Source organism: Mercenaria mercenaria, chromosome 19, assembly GCF_021730395.1.
Source record: "Mercenaria mercenaria strain notata chromosome 19, MADL_Memer_1, whole genome shotgun sequence".
NCBI lineage: Eukaryota > Metazoa > Mollusca > Bivalvia > Venerida > Veneridae > Mercenaria > Mercenaria mercenaria.
The window spans coordinates 41,664,685-41,684,688 of record NC_069379.1 but is presented as its reverse complement, the minus strand read 5'-3'; the positions used below and the strand labels follow the sequence as shown (position 1 = coordinate 41,684,688).

Here is a 20,004-nt window from a genome sequence, read left to right as displayed (position 1 = left end):
GAGAGAATTGAAATATTATTTTTATACCAGCTTCTTTCTATGTTGGCTTTCATTGAATTCATGAAATGAACATGTAAATAAAAATGAAGTAAAAGAATACATGTACATGTTCATACTTCAGACCATATGTTCATTGTACATCTATTTTGTTTCAAGAAATATTATATATCAAGGGTTCAACGCAATAAGGGCGTATCTACATATAATAATTATATGTAGATACGCCCTTATTGCGTTGAACCCTCGATATATAAGTTCACTTTTCAAAGTAGCCAACACCTCATAAATGCTTATAAAGAAGTCTAAATTAGTTTTGCTGTGTCGTAAAATGTCAGATGAAACATGTTTGAAGCATAAAGTTATCACTAACATCAATGATTTTTTCAGAGACACATTGAAGTGATCTTCAGTTTTGTCATTCTTGTGCAAAATACAATGCTACATTCATTTCAGGTTGGAATTACATTTTAATCAATATGATTGTTTAACCAGCTTGCAAATAACTCACAGGTGATAGCAACTTATAATAACACGTGACTGATGATAGTGCAAAGATTTGCAAGTCTGTTATTTAGATAATTGTACCTGCAAGTCTGCAATTTAGATAATCGGTCTCTTCTGTTACAATTTAATGATGATGTCTGCGTGCCGTTATTTTGGTATGCATTATTATCCCCAGCTTACGTTAATAGACATGTAGATTATTCAAAAGTAAAGAAAAACGGATTTCATTACATGTCGATAAGCACATACATTGTATTTATCGGCTATTGATTTCTTTTATTTGTTTCGTTGAGCATGGCTTATATACAAAAGACAAATTAACTAAACTTTTCTGTGTCTATCAAAAGGTCTGTTTTTTTATATAAATTTACAAGAGCATGTTTGTGTTTAACATGCCATTCCTTATGTCGCCATTGCATGTGTTAGGGATTCACCTGGGGAGGACAACTGGCTCTATTTGTCCCTTTTTTGATACTCATTAGGCATTTACTGTTTGTTGATACGGGCTCCAACGTTTTCTTTTAGCAAAAATAAGATATGGTTCTATAGTTTATCTCAACCTGTTGCGAATGTAGCACAAGTTATAACGTGGCCTTAAAGTTTTAAAATATCGATTCAATTAACTGCACAGAAACCATGTTTGACAATAAAGCTTTGATTTTCATATCGATTTCAATAAAAGAAATCTTCATATTTTTATGGAGATGCAATAAAGTCTTGAATAATTTGCTATGTGCTATCAAACTCTGACAAGCAGTATCTATTGAAGTGTTGTCGGTTTCTTTTGAAGTCCTTTTGGTCTTGCTTGGAATATTTCAATTGTGAAATCAGGTTTACTGATTGAAATAAGACAGCTGACAGATATATTGAATTTTCTCAGCTCTTCATACCTGAACTTATTACTTTACTAGAATTTTTTTATAATTCACATTTATTTCATTTTGATATTGATCTTAAACACAGTGTTTGACAAGAAATATTTTCGCAAGACCTTCAGAACTGTTTTGAGTCACGGGTACATGAAGTAACAGAAGTGTATCTATGGAGAATGTCAATATCATAAAACCCCTATAATAAAACTGATTTTGGAAATATGCTGAAAAGAAGCTGGTCTCGAGGGCAAACATCCTAAAATAACGATAATCAACCTGTTTTTAAGAAGCTGATTGTTATAAAACTTTCAGGATATCTTTAGTCAGCATAAAAGCAACATTTCCATATAAAAATGAATAAAATTCCGATGTTAAAAAATTATATGCCAGAATTGTACACAGGACGAAAACATTTTTCGCTGTGAAATAAACATTTCTGAAGTTATCTCAATATTGAAAATTTCGTGCTTGGTGACGTTTGAAATGACGTATAAATTGGGCGGAGCCAACCGTAGAAAAAATAGCTACTATAAACATCTTGTGTTTGTTACCTATATACTCTCACATATAAACGTACTTTGAGACAACGAAATGAAACGGAAATGCTAGTTGTTCGATAAATTGTGTGATCATTTTAATATATGACATTTTGACACAAAGACATTTAAAAATTCAGTCAAGAGAAAAGTGCAGTTTTTATAGCATCTTTAAATCCAATATCTATCTCGTTAAATATTTGTCGGTAGTAATTTGACATTTACTTGATAATTAGGGATGGTTCTTGAATTGTATCTTGTCTGGAATACTAGTAGTTCTTGCAAGTTAATAAAGCGTTATCCGTTATATTTTAATGACTTGCCGGCGGGGCTAACCGGCGTCGGAGGTTAGGAAGATTTTTCTTGTGTTGTTTTTTTCGTGTGTGTGTCAAATATGAGATTCTTTACAACGTCTGGGCAACCTAAGAAATGCTACACATATATCTTTGTCAGTAATTAACCATTTTAATTGTAACTCAAGAAGCGGATACAAGTAACTAACCTTTGGAAATCAAATAAAAGGTCTTTGTTAACATGTGATTGTTAAAAAAAGACGTAAATATATTCTGTAAAATGTCCAGATGTCCAGTCTTTATCTCTTATAAAGAGATCTTGTTTGTTATGTGGGGTTTTACGTGTAGGGAATTTCCCATCTTTTCGTGGTGAAAAAAAAAAAACAACGACACAGGCGCATTTTTGTCACGCGTGAGCGGAGCTGTGAGAACAATTGCCGATATTGGACATTTATTCAAATAGCTGGAATGTTCATTTTTTACTATACAAACGTATAGATGTATATAAAGCTTTAAAGCATCTGCACTGTAAATGTGCAATGAGAGTGAAAGCGGATTAAGTCATCACTATTTGGGTTTTACAAGTATCATAATGCTTTTCCCCAGCTTTCAAATAGAACATAAATCTGTCTGTTTAACGTGTTAACAAAGACCCTTTATTTGATTAAGCAACTGGTAATACATATATTAATAGTCATGTGATTGCGCATACTTTTTTGTTAAGTAGAAATAGGAAAAGAGGTTTCGTTTAAAGTATAAACAATTACCTTTAACATTAGACTGAGTCTGATATTGAGAGGTGAAACGCAATTATTATGTAAGCATAAGTGATTGTTTTCAGATCTATTCAATTTCAGACGGACGTTGATCAATTAACTTATATAAAAGAAAGTCTAACTCAACTTTGATAACAGTAAACAATTTGCCTGTGTGAATGTGTGGTATTAAAGAAGATTTGCTCAAAATTTCGTAGACGATTATTGAACATACGTTTCTGCAAACACTGCAGTACAGTCGTAATCAAAAATCAATACACAATCAACGGCCGTCTAGTCTGAGAGTACAGTTGGATTTTGTTCCCTTCTGGTAAAACATAAAATACACAAAAAAAAAACCAACAAAACACTGAGTAGCAAGTAAAGGGGAGCGTTTCCTATTTCTACACACAATTAACTGAGAATCATTGCCCGCTCTTTGTCAAGCCCACCAACTACTACATATCAATTAACGTTTATAATGAGTTGCGCGATTTACACGTTTCATATTTTTTTCTTTATGTTTTTATTTGTCTTCAGAACCTTTGATTCATATTTATTACAATGTATATCTGTTGATTTTCACTGTTTTGATTGTTTTGATATATGTTGTAGTTTTGAGGGTAAAATGTAAATTTTCCGTCTGAGGCTAGTGTATGATTTAGGGTATGCATTTGCAGCTATGACTTATAGAAAACGGATGCTATTATTACAGTTGCCCTAAATCGTTAATTTAGAATGCTTTGTATAGGTTGATTTTACTTCGTTAGTTCCGCACAATTCAGTTCTGTTGGTTTAATGACGGCGGCGGTGATTCTACTCAGGTGCCCGCTTGTACCTTAAACAATGCATGGAGGGGATTTAGGGATCTGAAGGTGGAAAAGTCGCCGTATGACGTTTACTGTTAACAAAAACAAAGCAATATTCCTTGGCCTTTTGTGAGCATTTGTTCTAATAGCGATACTTGATCTTGATAACCCCTTTTGCGGTGACAACCTTTGTCCAAATTTTTGGCACGTTTTATATTTTATTGCTGCACATCAAGACCTCTGAAGATGTTTCTATCTGTCTTGTTTGCTTTCGAAACGGTTAATTGACTCGCAGTTTACTTTTCCAAGACTGTTAGAGATTTATGTGGTTCTAAACTTACAAATCATTAATAAATTGGATATATAGCTTTCAAACTAATTTCCTCTGACAATTTGTTATAAAATATACGACATATGGGCCCGGAAGAGTTTTACTAGTAATAAACTTCCGTTCAGTTTAAAGCTTCTCGACGATAATATGCAGTGAAATATTTCAACTTGTTCATTTCCAGCAAGTTTGGCAAAGACTCTTCACATACAGTTGAAATTCGGTATCTCCAGTTCCAATGGATCGGGTATTTTACTTCGAGACAACTGGAATTTGACTTTAAATGCTATTTTTGTGCATGTGTTTTCGGGACGGGACTTGAAAATGTCTTCGAGATAGCCGGGGTTTTGTATAAAAGAGAGTTTGAGATATCGAGTTTAAGCGTTAATTATATCATTTGAAAACCATTTATCAATAGATTTGTACCATTGATCGTTTTCACAGAACATTTTATCAATTTTTAGAATTATAATAAAATCACATTAAATGTGTGAACATGTCGCTTTTAATGAAAACATTCCATAAAAGTATTCGTTATTTCTTTTCTTCATGTTATCCAAGAGACTCATTATTTACAATTCATATTCCTGATATGGAGTGGGTTTTTTCCGTATCTTGTCACGTAACATAAACCATATTAATATCACAATTTTTGACAATTTTTATATGCGTGACATTAGAAGTACACAGAGTTGTTCGAATATATTTATTTTGTACGTAAATTCCTGTTGACACGCAAATGTTCTGGGGGACATTTCACATTTTAGCTCTATAATGACATTAAACATGTAACGAAACGCATACGAATGTTTCAAAACAATCCTCTTTGCTATGTAATAGCTCTTTATATACGGCTGTTCATAGACGATTGAATCAACACGTTTCTCTTATGTTGACAGTTTTGTTTTCCGTAAGATCCATTATAAGGTCAGCTCAGTATATGTTACCAGAAGTCAAAAAACCCATTGATAAAGATAGATATGAGCCGCGCCATGAGAAAACCAACATAGTGACTTTGCGACCAGCATTGATCTGGTCAGGATCCATGCTGTTCGCTTTTAAAGCCTAGTGTAATTAGAGAAACTGCTAGCGATCAGCATGGATCCTGACCAGACTGCGCGAATGCGCAGGCTGGTCTGGATCCATGCTGGTCGCAAAGCCACTATGTTGGTTTTCTCATGGCGCGGCTCATATCTATCTTATCTAGATTATGACATTGCGACAAATCTGATGTGTTCTTTCAACAGACGTTTAACTATACATCAACAAATGCTATATATTCTGAAAGAAATGGCTGCGCAAAAAGAAAGGAATGGCATCCTTAACCTTCGAAAAAATAGAGATATCGGACTTTTTTACAGCCAACATTTGGCTAATTAGGAAAATTACCAATACAATTTTGAGAGGAGTATTACCATTTGTAAGCCCAATGGAGACAGCTTTCGAGTTTTTATTTTAGTTTACTTAAATTTTGGAGAATTTAGTACTTGAGTCATACTTTTCATGAGCAAAGAGGGAAAAGTTTAAATTGGTGCAGATTTTAAATTGTACCTCATTAAAGTAGTTATTATTTCTCTAGAAAGAATTGTTTTGATACAGTTAAGGGTCTAAGAAAGGAATTACGTATAGGTGGGAATAGATAGTGACATTAGGTTGAAATTTACACTTGTGTTATTAGGAGAACTCAGTAATATTGCTTTGTGATATGTTAATATAATTGAGCCGTGCCATGTGAAAACCAACATATAGGGTTTGCGGCCAGCATGGATCCAGACCAGCCTGCGCATCCGCGCAGTCTGGTCAGGATCCATGCTGTTCGCTTTTAAAGCCTATTGAAACTGGAGAAACTGTCAGCGAACAGCATGGATCCTGGCCAGACTGCGCGGATGCGCAGGCTGGTCTGGATCCATGCTGGTCGCAAAGCCACTATGTTGGTTTTCTCATGGCACGGCTCATATATATTCAAGGTGTGTATTATAAGGAAAAACAAAAAAAGAATACAGGTAATATAATTACTACTATTGTTTAACTGAGCCTGTTCACGGAGATAACGGAAAGGCATGTTACTGTCCACGCCCCCCTCAAGCCACAAGTTGAGCAGAACATTATCATGTATATGTGTTCATACGGCGGTGAACATGGATCCTTTCAATGATATACTACTAGACTGTGATTCCATAAAAAGCGGCGTATGGTGGTTAGAATAAGTTACAAAATACTTTAATAGCCGATGAAATTCATTTGTTAGAGATACATATGATCTTAAATTTACGAAAAAGAAATGACATCTGTATTTCCATTAGTTCATAATAATAAGAAACTTGATACATGTGCTAGTAAAATGACAGAAAGTTATTGACTGACATAGCTGTTTTTAATCTTGTAGGAAAATTACACATTGTTTTAATATTGTTAAGAAACAATATAAATTTCCAATAAAAGATATGAGAATTGTTTCCCCTTATCAAAGATATTACTTTTAATTGAATAGCTTTTAAATATGGGAAAGCTCATGGCGGTAACGATACCTGAAGCGAAACCGAGATCGTATGACAGTTATTTCTTGGAGACAGATTTGGCTGCTTTGTATAAAATTTGTCGTGTTTCTGGTGCTTGTTGTTTCTTTTCTTTCTTTCTTTCTTTCTTGTTTACTTTGGAATCATTTCTTGTTGTTTGATGCCTTACCATTTACTGCTAGATTGAGCAATTTAGTAATTTTAACCACAGTTTCCCATACGAGATGATTACTTAATGCTACGTCTCAGAAAACTCACGATTGCTAGACGAATAATGTTGACACGCCATCTAGCGGAAATAATAACATTTTCTTCTATAGCATTGAGTTCTAATAACAATCATTAATAGTCTGTTCTAAATGGAATGTTCTTAAATAAGACTTGCTTTTACTTGAAAGGACAGTTGTTTTTTCGTGTATACTACTTCTAAGTATAATTATGCAAATTCAGAATGTTCAAACTAGCTTTTTAAGTTTCATCATTTTTTTTGCTTTATAGAAATTAAAACATGAGCCGTGCCATGAGAAAACCAACATAGTGGCGTTGCGACCAGCATGGATCCAGACCAGCCTGCGCATCCGCGCAGTCTGGTCAGGATCCATGTTGTTCACTTTCAGAGCTTATTACAATTACAGAAACCGTTAGCGAACAGCATGGATCCTGACCAGACTGCTTCGATGCGCAGGCTGGTCTGGATCCATGCTAGTCGCAAAGCCACTATGTTGGTTTTCACATGGCGCGGCTCATATATAAAGTAGTTTCAACAGCGAATATAATTATGTTTTTATTGGTAATTTAGGCACGCTCGTCTAATAGGATATTACAAAATTATTACAATAATAATGCTTACAATATCAATAATAATACTGATATTCATTTTAATTATTACTATTATTAAAAGTATAAAATGAAGTGGGAATAATTAAGAAACTATATATGTTAATTTGAAGGCAGTGTTCACTTCATTTTTTTATTTGATTTAGTAAGGGGTTAACGCCTTTTTTCAACAGTGTTTCAGTTTCAACTGTCAAAGAAAGTGATAGCAGCCATGGCATCAATAAGTAAAATGATGAGGATAATAAGACACAAACTAGGCAAAATGTTCCTAGAGATTATACAAATAAAGAGCAAACGTTTACTTTGTGTTGCCATCTAATATTGTTTTTTTCCTATCAAATGAACCCATTGCGCCGTATATATTTGATAAACTCTTAAGAATGGGTGTTTTTACCCAAAAGAGAGCACTTTTGCATGATCCGTAAAAATTAAACCTGTCAATTTTGCAGTTACCAATACACCATGCAACCTGTAAACTGAACAAACAAGGATACTTGTCAATATTATCCGAAAAGGGATGACCACAAACTAGGACCACAAAATATCTTGATAGCAGTGTGGTTGCCGAAAGCAAACTAAGAATTAACTTCATTTAGAGACCTTTAGAGTTTAGGCCATTTTTAGGTAATATTAGTATTTCTCCTATGCAACACTGGTTAAATATGGATATTTGTTAATTACAGCATGTATTATATTTCCATCTTCTTTTGATTATTATGCCCGCGTTAACAGCTGAAACATTAATCTTGTTTACCTAATGGATCGTCACCTAATCCATCTATAATGTATTAAAAATTAGCATCTTCAAACAGACTTACTTCTTAACATTCCATTAATTTCCCAAGGGAAATGCCTCATTTCTTGTGAAAATCCGAGATACTTCTTTCAAAGATCAAATGCCATCGTATATTTACTTGTGTCCTTACGGACGATTTGTTACGTTCGTATACTTAAAGCAATAGGTTGACACGGATGAACTCAAAGACACTTTTTGTTCAAAGACGATGTGTCATCGGGAGTACACTTAAGTTCTGATGGCGGTATTTTGATGAAGAGCGGTTATGGTTGAATAACCGATTTCTCCTCGAAAGCTTCTTTGGTAATTGTTGACAGTTTGACTTTGTTACTTTGTCAATGTTGAAAGGAAACTGGATGTCCTCAATTTCAGGCACTTCAGTTTTGTTAGTAATGGAATTAGAAGTAAATGAGCGGCTACCTGTGTTACCAGGTCATATTTTAATTTAATTTTTTTGGGTTTAACGACGCACCGACACAATTTTAGGTCTTATGGCGACTTTCGATGGTGGAGGAAGACCCCATGTGGCCCATACATGCATTATTTTATTACGAGCGGGCACCTTGGTAGAACCACCGACTTTCCGTATGCCAGTTGGATGGCTTCCTGGCATAAAGAATTCAACCCACATCGCTCAGCGACTTTAACTACCCGGCCGTCGATGTCCACCTTCTTCTGTTCATAAGGGCATTCTTAATGCAATAATTGTCCGTGGGATTAAGCCTGTCTTATTAGTCAATGTCAGAACGTATGGCTGTTCCAGTAGACACCAAAGCATACCAGTAACATGTTATTGACACATTTGCAAATAGGGAGATAGTCAACTGGTGTGTCTGTGTTCTTCTAACGTACATGTGTTACCATTTGCGGTAAGGAACATAATAACACAAAAAGACAAAAAGCATAATCTGAAAAATATTTCCAAATAATACCAGTTTTACCTGCGCTCGCAAACAAATGGCGTCTCAGTTACCTTATTTGAAGTTATTACATATCAAAATACAAAAAAGAAATATAGCTTTCTGACTGTACGTCAAATCTTAAATATCAGACTTTAAATTTCACAGTGTGATAATTACATTTTGCATTTTACACTTCAAAGACTCTTCTAGAAGCCGATGGTGCGGCTGATTTCCCAGAGGATGCAGGATTTCTACAGTGATATTGCTCAACTAGCTAATGCTCTTACAATTTTACAAGTATCTGGTGCTTTGGGACTAAAAGCAATCTCTATCGTTATAAAATTGCCTTCCAGTTTTCCGCCTGTATAAGTATAAAACAGTTAATTTTACCATTCCTTCCTCTTCTATGAAACTTAACTTCAATTCAGATATCTGGGGAAATATAGTCATTGTAAATATCTTATCTGAATGTTAGTCTATAGACTAACCGGTATATGAATGCAATGCTTGTGAAAGCCAAACGGTGGTCTATATATGCAGGTGATCCTACCTATTTGTACATTGGACGGCTGTGCATATCACTGAGGGTTTATCCCTAGAAATATAAAAGGTATGAAATGTAATTTGCTTGTTTTGGGTTTAACGCCATTTTCTTTAACAGTATTTCAGTAAAGAAACGACGGGCAATTAACCTAACCAGTGTTCCTGGATTCTGTATAAGTACTTACCTGTTCTTCGCGAGTAACTGCCAACTTCTCCAATTGAGACAGTGGTAGAAGAGGAAATTATTTCTGAAATAGCGGCCGTACAAAGTCTTCCTGTGGATCGTTCAGCACGACATTTATGTTGTGTTAGTGTACTATTTTATTTTTCTACTTGAACATTTTGGCTAGGGTGGTTCAAAAACTCCCGCATTTGGTAGTTTCTGTGATAACTGGGGACCATACGCTGCTTTTCATTAAATTGCACTCTGTGTACCATTGAAGGTTCCATGTGCTATGTCATATGAATACATCTGAGGATGTCTTTAAATTATCTTCTCGTGCATATAACATACGTGTAGATGTTGAGTTCCGCTCACCACGGCCTAGAAGTTGTGGACGGTAGCATGCATTTCCACCACCGTTCATGAACCGAGCCTGGAACATTTTCGTTTGTCTTGTTGACCGACCTATGGTTTTCCACTTTTTTTTAATTCTAACACAGTATATTTTCTCAGATTGTCATGGAGAACATACACCTCGCCTGGGGATAGAGCTCACAATCCAGCGATCTTTAGAACTGTGTTCTCCCTATGCTTACACTTTACATGTATGCATAACACAAATGGAGTTTGGAGACTAGATATGCATAACACGAAATATGTAATAAACGGTAGATCCTTTATTGAATTGAAGTATGTTCTTGGAAATTTAACTGAACGAGTCTAGTTATAAAGTTATTTAGTCATGATAGTCAAAAAGAACATTCAAGTGGCTTTATTTGAGTCGTGCCATGGGAAAACCAACATAGTGGGTATGCGACCAGCATGGATCCAGACCAGCCTGCGCATCCGCGCAGTCTGGTCAGGATCCATGCTGTTCGCTAATAGTTTCTCCAATTCCAATAGCCTTTAAAAGCGAACAGCATGGAGCCTGACCAGACTGCGCGGATGCGCAGGCTGGTCTGGATCCATGCTGGTCGCATACCCATTATGTTGGTTTTCTCATGGCACGGCTCATTTGTTAAAGTGCTGTTGTTATTTCTTATCGATAAACAATTCAATTTGTATTTCTGTAATACGAAAACGTTATGTTGCGTGACTTAAACTCGTAAAAACCTCTGTCTGATCGTTTTCTATTATTCCCCTTAAATTCGATAGCTTACTTCGTGCCAATTCAAAATATAAGAAAACAACGTTTTTTGAGAACAAACAGTGTACAGTCGTTCTATTTGTATCTTTTCTTTTAAATTCTATAATGCGTCACATGATGTTTTATTTCGTCATAAGATATGTTTATATGTTTGCTATTTCATCTAAAACATTTAATAAACTGGTTCCTATCAAGCTATCAAGCTATATCATAGAGTAGGTTGTGTTTTACTGAGGCATGTAAGGTTTGTTTTTTGTTTTCTCGTTAGGAGGAAATTTGAACAAGGCATTTACCAACACGGTATATGTGCAAAATAACTTCTTTTGACAGCTCTTTAATTTCCATTTGTCATTTGAGGTCTGAAATGGATTGGTTGTATTTGTATCAGTAGTATATCTAAGTGTTGGAATTTCTGTTATCGCCGCAAATTATCATTTACCGTAATGCCATAACTCATGGTTTTTGTTATCCCCCGCCGATGAAATCGGGAGGGGGGTATTGAAATGGCGTTGTCCGTCCGTCAGTCCGTCCGTCAGTCCGTCAGTCCGTCCGTCCGTCCGTCCGCAGCCATTTCTCAGTAACTACTTGGTAGAATTTCATGAAACTTGAAATAAACATGAACCAACATACTGCGATGATGCCCGTCAAGTTTTTTTTTTGATTGGTCAATTTCCCTCAGAGTTATTGCCCTTGATTTAATAAAAAATGTCTGTCTGCAGCTATTTCTCAGTAACTAACAGGTAGAATTTCATCAAATTTGAAATAGACATGAACCAAGATACTGCGCTGATGCCCGTCAAGTTTTTTTTTTGATAGGTCAATTTCCCTCAGAGTTATTGCCCTTGATTTAATGAAAAATGTCCGTCTGCAGCCATTTCTCAGTAACTAGCAGGTAGAATTTCATCAAACTTGAAGTAGACATGAACCAAGATACTGCGACGATGCCCTTCAAGTTTTTATTTCGATTGGTCAATTTTCCATTTAGTTATTGCCCTTTAATTGTTTAAAAATCCACAGATCTGTACATAACAAACCAACCAATTGGAAGAATTTCATTAAACTTCTTCCATTCTTTTCCATGCACATTTATTATAAACATGTGATGTTGTGTACCTACACCTGGTCACCACCTTACATTGGTCACCCCCTTCCCCCTCACTCCCCCCCCCCCCCTCCCCCCATTGTTTTTTTTTTTTTTTTTTCATTTTTCGTTTTCTACCAATATTTATAATCAACATGTAAACTGTTGTATCCTCACCCCCCCCCCCCCGCCACCCAAACAAACCATTCATTTTCTTTTAATTTGATTTGACTAATGTAATTATTTGCTTCTTGGTAACATTCTTAACCTTTTGCAGGATATATTTTTTTGCCGTTCCTCAACTCTGACCCTTTCGGCGGGGGATTCCAATTCATCGAATTTGCTTGTTTGCAACCTTTTTGTACTCCGTTAGGAAATATTATCTAAAAGAAGAGTCTTTCATGGCATAAAACACAATCAAGCAAAATGTTAGCAGACTCGGTTTGCTCTTAATCATATGACACCCCTAGCACCGGCTTGAGCGGTATTTTATCACTAGTGTAGAACTGAAAATTACAATTGAATGTTTTCCTTGATTCAAAAGGACTAGGAAATATAATAAAACATAGCATTCATCAACAAAATAGAGAAAAGTGGAAGCTTCACAGGTCGCCCAACACGACAAAAACGAAAATGTTGCAGGCTCGGTTTGATTAAGCCTGTTCGTTGGACGGTAGTGGAAATGCTTGCTACCGTCCACGCCTTCTAGCCCTTTTATTTATGTAACTGAGATTGTTAATTCTGTAAGTTGTCAGTGTTCCTTTGTCGCTTGTTTGTTCTGTTAACTTATAATTTTTTCGTTTTATTTTCGTATAAAACTAGCAAACATATCTACGTATTTGGAGTAAAAACATTCCGCTATATATAGATCATACGACTTGTACATGTCTAATGTGTGGCTGAATTTAGATGATATGCTAGTATTTTAAAAGCAGATGGATCATGTTCTCTGTTTACAACTACAACTGTTTTCTATTTTCAGTCGTGGTACTATGTGCAAGTGCGGACTCTGTCAGAGAAATTATGATAAAAGCACACGAGCTCAATTTTGACAATGGCGAATATGTCTTCTTCAACATCGACCTATTTAGCAGGTCTGTAGTTTTCTCTCTCTCTCTCTCTCTCTCTCTCTCTCTCTCTCTCTCTATATATGAAACTTTGTTAAAAAAATAGTATACAATTATTGAATGGTTTGTCGGTCATTTAATGACACTTTTGTCCTCGGTTGACAATTGACCGGCAGGTCATAATATAAATGTTTATTACATCAATACTTGGTACGAATATTTTAAGTTACCAAAAATTTGTTTTTACATTTTTGACTTACTAGGCCAGTAAACATGTATTGAACATAGACTGGCGATTCATATAAGGATTCATGTAATATTTTCAGGAAATGCTTCACTTTTGTATGGAGTCACCATGACAGAGCAAGCCATGGTATTTACTGGTGTTCTTGATTTCTGTCTTTGTTTAATTCTTTAAAGATTAGTTTCATATTCAAGAGAAAAACATATAGACATCATTTTATTGTCATTAAAATAACATTTTAAAATTTATACAGTTTTTAAATGTTAGACATTTCCTATTTACAGCAAAAACGAAAGCAAAAAGCCATGGTATCGAGAAAATGATACCAAGGAAAGAAATGACAACGCCCGGAAGGCATATGAAGCCCTTATGACCGTCACATTACGAAAGCCCACCAGTCCGGAATATAAAAATTTCAGCAGCGAAGTTAAACGAAGAGCGAAAATACGTTACGAGAATTTCACGTATGGAGAAGAAGAGGTGAGTGCATTCAAGTACCCTTTAAAGCGACTCGGTCACACCTCTTGGTCGACATTTTTGTTATCCCACTTTATAATTATACAATGTCGTATATATTATTCTATACCAAACTTTATGTAAATCAAAATGTTTAAAACATTCTCCAAAACATATGGGCGATTTGCTTTAATGTTTAGTTTCCAATATATAACCACAGCACAGTGCATACCAAATTAACGTTATTAGCAGGTAAACTTATAAACAGCTAAATTAATAATCTTCTTAAGACATTGCCGGCATGAATCATGGACCTGGGTTGAATTAAAATTTTCATCGACAAACGTGATAGTTTCAAATGACATACAAGTTATTAAATGGAAATAGTTGCATCTTCTGGTGCGAGTTAACCTTTAGATCAGATTTAAATATCTAGTTTCAGTCAACTTATTGGAAAGTCATTTTACTTTTTACTTTTGAGGTCTGTATTCGCGTGGCTTTATTTATTCCTAGAATAAACAATAAATGTAATATGAACATATTCTCTTCAGACTGAATTAATAGAAAATGTCATTTTAGGTATAAAAACTGCTTCTGATATCCAATGACAAAAGTTTACATGCATAGTCGTCAAAAGATAAAAGTTACCAATATAGCTGCTTTTAAAGAAGTAATTGTTTTCTAATGAAGGCAAATTCATGTCGGGATAAATATTATTATTTCTTGACCAAGAGGCCGCAAGTTCTAATCCGACTGAGAACAGATATTGTCCAGGGTCTCCGCAACCCTTTTAAAGGAATGGAATTCCTTGAATTGGTACGAAAACAACGAAGCTCTAACTTTTGAAAATTTAGTCAAAATCACAAAATTACATGCCGATGAAGTTAAATGATTTTCTAATATAACAGACAGCATGGCTATTCGGGAAAAATGTCGATGACTCTGGACTGTTTAATTTCCTTTTAATACTAAAAGATTTTGTTAAGTAGATTGAACAAAAAATTTGGATGAATGTAATATAAAAGTATAAGACATTTACTATGTCTGTGTAGCGTTGAAAAACAAGATGTAAACACATGCTATAAAACACTCCTGGGATCTTAGTGGCGTGAAATCGAAATTAAACTGTATCCAATTTGAACGAATTCAATTTCCCTTAATAAGCTGTAGATTTTAAAATAAATTGTAAAACATTTTTTTTCATTTGGTTTTTCATTTAACAGTTCTCATAAACTGGGGTAGATTAAATTAGATTTTATCAATCGATATAGCAAACAGTAGCAAGTGAAGTAGACAACCTCGCTTCTTAATTCAGGTTTTTGTTTGCATTAAAAGTAAATTTCAAACGTGTCTTGGATAAGCTACATAAGGCTTCGTTAGTCTCAGTAAAGCCTTTCTCCTCATTCAGCCATGTCAGGGTCATATCTTAAAATTGCATTCAGGTTTATGTTTGTATTAAAAGTAAATTTCAAACGTGTTTTGGATAAGAAATGAAGGCTTCGTTAGTCTCAGTAAAGCCTTTCTCCTCATTCAGCCATGTCGGGGTCATATCTTAAAATTTCATTCAGGTTTATGTTTGTATTAAAAGTAAATTTCAAACGAACGTGTCTTGGATAAGGCTTCGTTAGCCTCAGTAAAGCCTTTCTCCTCATTCAGGTGTCAATCTGAGTGCATCGTGCCTGCAGTTTCAGGCTTACCTAGATGATATGCTAGTATTAAATAATATTATATTTTCACTTATAATATTATGGTAGTGTGTAAAGAACTGTTTTTTTTTAGGTCGTATTAATCCTATAAAAGTTTATATAATAATAATTATAATAATAATAATGACTTTATTTTACGAGGCAAACATATTTGGAAACCAATCTTACATATGGGCCTCATTCTTTTTAATTTATTCTTTCACCATTCTTTTTAAATTATTTTTTTAGGAAAAAAATGGTTAAATTTCAAGAAAAAATTACATTCGAGTTTAATTAATATTAACAGTTAATGTAAGGACTGATTTCTATGTTTATTTTGTCTTTGGTAGCAGCATGTTTATGATGTGGGATTGTTGTGGTAATTTTCACAGACAAATTAGCCTGGCCCACATTTGTATTCGAAATTATTCAGTTTGCATTTATATTTAAACACAGCCTAAGGTTTTCTTTTTCATTACTATTAAAATTAATTTTGGTTGATTGGGGATTAACTTCACACCGACACAGTTATATGTGATATGGCGACATTGGTGTAAAAAGATCGCAGGTTTACCTCCGGTGCATTAATTTAGGCACGGGCGGACTCCTTGATGGAACCACTGACTTTGTGCAACCCAGCGAGATGAAAATGTTCTACACTCCAAGAGTTCGAACCCATATTGATGGGTAACCAGTGAGCCAAAGTCAGAAATATCAACAGCTCGCCCACGGAGGCACGTTTGTTTTGAAAATCATATATTGTAAAATATTTTCATTTAATTTCGTGGGCATGAAAGTTCGTGGTTTTGGTCAGAATGGCAATTTCGTGGGGATATGAATTCGTGAATTTCAACTTTTGAACATAAAATGAATGGCAATTTCACTTGTTCGTTGTAATTAAATTTCGTGGATTAACTCAACCACGAAATCCACGAAAATTAATCCCCCACGAATATTAATGATTTTACAGTATTCGAAGGCATGGCATGAAGTCATTGGCCTTATATCTGCTTTAAGACAATAATATTTATCTGAAATGGAAATTTTATTGAAGTTTCGTCTGGAAACTACAAAATTTTCAAAATGATGTTTTAAAATATGATTTTGATTTATCCTTAACGTTAAAATACTAATTTCGTCACGATTTTCGTGACAGTATTAAATTATTTATTCTACCATTTTCACTATTATACCAAATTTAGTAAAAGAAAACAAACAAAAAAACCCCAAAGGAAATCGATTTATTCCGTTTCTAAAGCCCACTGATGTACTTGGCAGGCATTTTGAAGATGTCAGTTTTTTGTTGTTTTCTTTTCATACCTCTATTTATGTAATTATAGACGTGATTTCCAAGGACTTTTAGCTCTATTATGTTGAAGCTTTTAAATGCCTTAGGGTTATGTACAGTTGATTCAGTCTCTTAAGTAAGACTTACTTCAATAGATTTTTGAAGCAACCCATCTGCTGTATTTTTCCACGATAATTTTTTATTTATTTTTTGCGGGCCTACTTTGTGGTGCATGGCTCTCTGGCTGTGTTTTTGGTATACAATTCTTCAGGGGTAAATGTACCCTTACGTTTTTTCTTTTGTCTTGGTTCTTTGACTATGAGCTGCTGATGTATTTTCAATATAACCGTTATTGCAGTTTATCCTACTTTCCGTTCGATTCCTTATTCTCCGAAGAATGCCGAAACGCCATACAGGAATACGTAATCGCCCGGAAATTACCGAATACTATAACAGTCCACTACTCAAACATACGTGAACAGTTATGATTTGAAATAAATGACATACGTGAACAGTTATGATTTGAAATAAATGATTTGAAATAAATGACATACGTGAACAGTTATGATTTGAAATAAATGACACCCAAATGAGCATATTTATTTCTGCAACCTATATACTTATAACTGTCTTTGCCTGCGTCCTACTTCTCGAGACAAAAAATAGATTTAGTATTGTCTGACATCAGAGGCATTAATCATTGACCATTTCTGAGAAATCACGTTGCACTGTAAATGAAGATAAATGGCTGGTTTTATTCATCTTTTTCAGACTGCTGTTTTTAGCCTGACAGATTAATTTTCTCTAAAGAATTTAATTTCGTATCTTATGGTTTCACAGAAACGCGACAATAACTTTAATAACGAAATCTCACCTCCTACGGGAAGTAAACGAATTGAATGAAGATGTTTTGTATTATTCAAATAAATCATTTTTCAGAATATTGTATTTAGAAATCAAATAAAAAAATCAGTCTTCCTCCGATCAGGTAAATTTCAATTCATTAAAGTATATTAGTCGGGAAACACTTTATATTATGAAAGGCTATTTAAGGTTTCAATAAGTTGTCATTTGAAAATAGTTGACCGAACATAGTTTGTATCATTAGTGTCATTAGTTTGTTGCTTGCGCATGCGCAACGTTTGAACTTGTCCCACGGGCTCCGATACGAGGACAATACGTTCAGTTACTGTTAACCTTATAAATGGAATACTTAATCCTTGACAAGGTCAAGGTCAGTGAATTTCATACTGAAACTTGTAAAACTTTATTCCTCTACTGTATAAGTACGTTATTTTTTACTCAGATATTTGTTCTATATATTCAGCTTTGCAATTATATCAATATTTGAGATTTTCCACTTTTCCCTACTCTATTCTATTGTATCAAGTCATTATATGACCAGTATAAGTTACCCTCTATGTTTATGTTTGAAGTAGGTATGCTGAGATGATAAACCCCAAAGCAACAAACCTAACAAACACACAAATAATTCAGTCTAAGACATGGAACCATAAAACATGAAATATATGCAGTTATTTGCATACAAGCGTGTAGGACAATACTATGCAAACAGTAAGACAGTAGGTTCGGGCCTCTCCCGGGGCGTTGAATTCTTCATGTGAGGAATCCATCCAGCTGGCTTACGGGAGGTCGGTGGTTCTACACAGTGATGAAATAATGCACGGAGGACAACCTCTGGGTCTTCTGGCGCTATCACACCTGAAATGTTCTTGTATGACCTTTAATATTGTGTCTGTGCCACGTTAAACCCAACAAAAAAAAAACAAACAACATTATTAACACGTTTGAACAGCTATACCAATTCGTTCTATACGAAAGTTTTCAGACTTATTAACAGCCCATTGTAATATTATATAAAGGTCTTATGTTTTAACAGAAATTTCATATATGCTGTAAAATGTACGTGTATGGCTTTCTACACTTCATTAATTTTTTTGTTTAAAGTGTAAGTTCTTGCGTTGCAGGTTTAATCATTGATGTAACTTCTTGTATCCTTTGTCTTCCATCTATTGAAAGCGAATATCATTTTCAGCAGTGCAATTTGTATACAATTCTGATACAACAGGAAGTATTAATTCAGGAAATTTACGATAAGCTTTTCCGATTCATTAAGCGAGGACCATTCTATATCCTAGAGAGTTTACAAATTCGCTTAAGATTGAAACGGAAATGAAAAGCCGGCACCATTTAGTTAGCGGCGCATATTGATCAACAGTGATGATACTGAAAAATGAAAGACGAGGTTTTCTTGTCGAATGAGAAGAAGTACGTGTCTGTAATTGTCTCCCAAACAATTGGGCGGATTGATTCGTATTACTATGACAAGAGGAATTAATTATTTCTCCCCGAGAAATATTCCTGCTGTCCGCGCCAATTACTTATCCCGGGGAAACCTGTTATCTGCGCTTCTGTTTATGACGTAGCGGATTTTGCCGAACATTTGTAAATGTAATTGTCATGTCTAGGTAATTATTAAACGTTACACATCAATAAAATATTTTAGATAGGTTAATTTTATCTTTTGAAATGTTCTATTTTTATCTTTGCTTGCAAAGGAAACATTTAATTAAATTGGACAAGATATTTTATTACATACATCTGTAGTAAAACCTACCACACACAGCCATTTTGCATTGACAGTAAAGCCAAATATGATATTTTATTATCAAATCAGTACTGATTTTGCGTTGTTTGAAAATAGCAAGGTCACATCACCGTTTGGTGTTGACAAAGAAAAAAGGACAATAACTGTTGGCTCTCTCTTACTAAAGCTTATATAAATAAAAGGAAGATTTTAGTGACATGAAATTAGAAAGACTTTTATCCGACTACATTTTTTATGTCTGCCTGGTCAGTTCTCAGGTATTAGTTATTAACACAAAGCAGTATTACAGATAAGCCAAGGGAAGTATAGGCGACTGTACTAAATGCAGTATAGAGTTTAATACTTCCTTGCAACAATAGTTTAAATAAAGAAAATTTATTAGAACCGATCCCAAAAGTAAAAGTTTACCGGGGAAATTAATTGTATTGTTTAATGCTCTGTAAGTTTCAAGTTTGAGGACAATTTAATTGCAACAGCACAGACAAGGAAACTTAGCGGAAAATTTTAATGACGATATATCATGGTAGCACAAAATTAATGGCACCATTATTTA

General features: G+C 34.6%; 1 protein-coding gene across 9 annotated transcripts in view; it reads left to right on the top strand.

The window, feature by feature from the left end:
- Positions 1 to 20,004, top strand: part of LOC123542075 (atrial natriuretic peptide receptor 1-like) — an 802,781-nt gene that overhangs the window by 690,235 nt on the left and 92,542 nt on the right. For all 9 annotated transcript variants that reach the window (XM_053531573.1, XM_053531571.1, XM_053531572.1 and 6 more), the window contains 2 exons: positions 13,065 to 13,176; positions 13,678 to 13,873. In XM_053531573.1, coding sequence (XP_053387548.1) covers positions 13,065 to 13,176; positions 13,678 to 13,873 — 308 coding nt within the window. The remainder of the gene's footprint in view (positions 1 to 13,064; positions 13,177 to 13,677; positions 13,874 to 20,004) is intronic.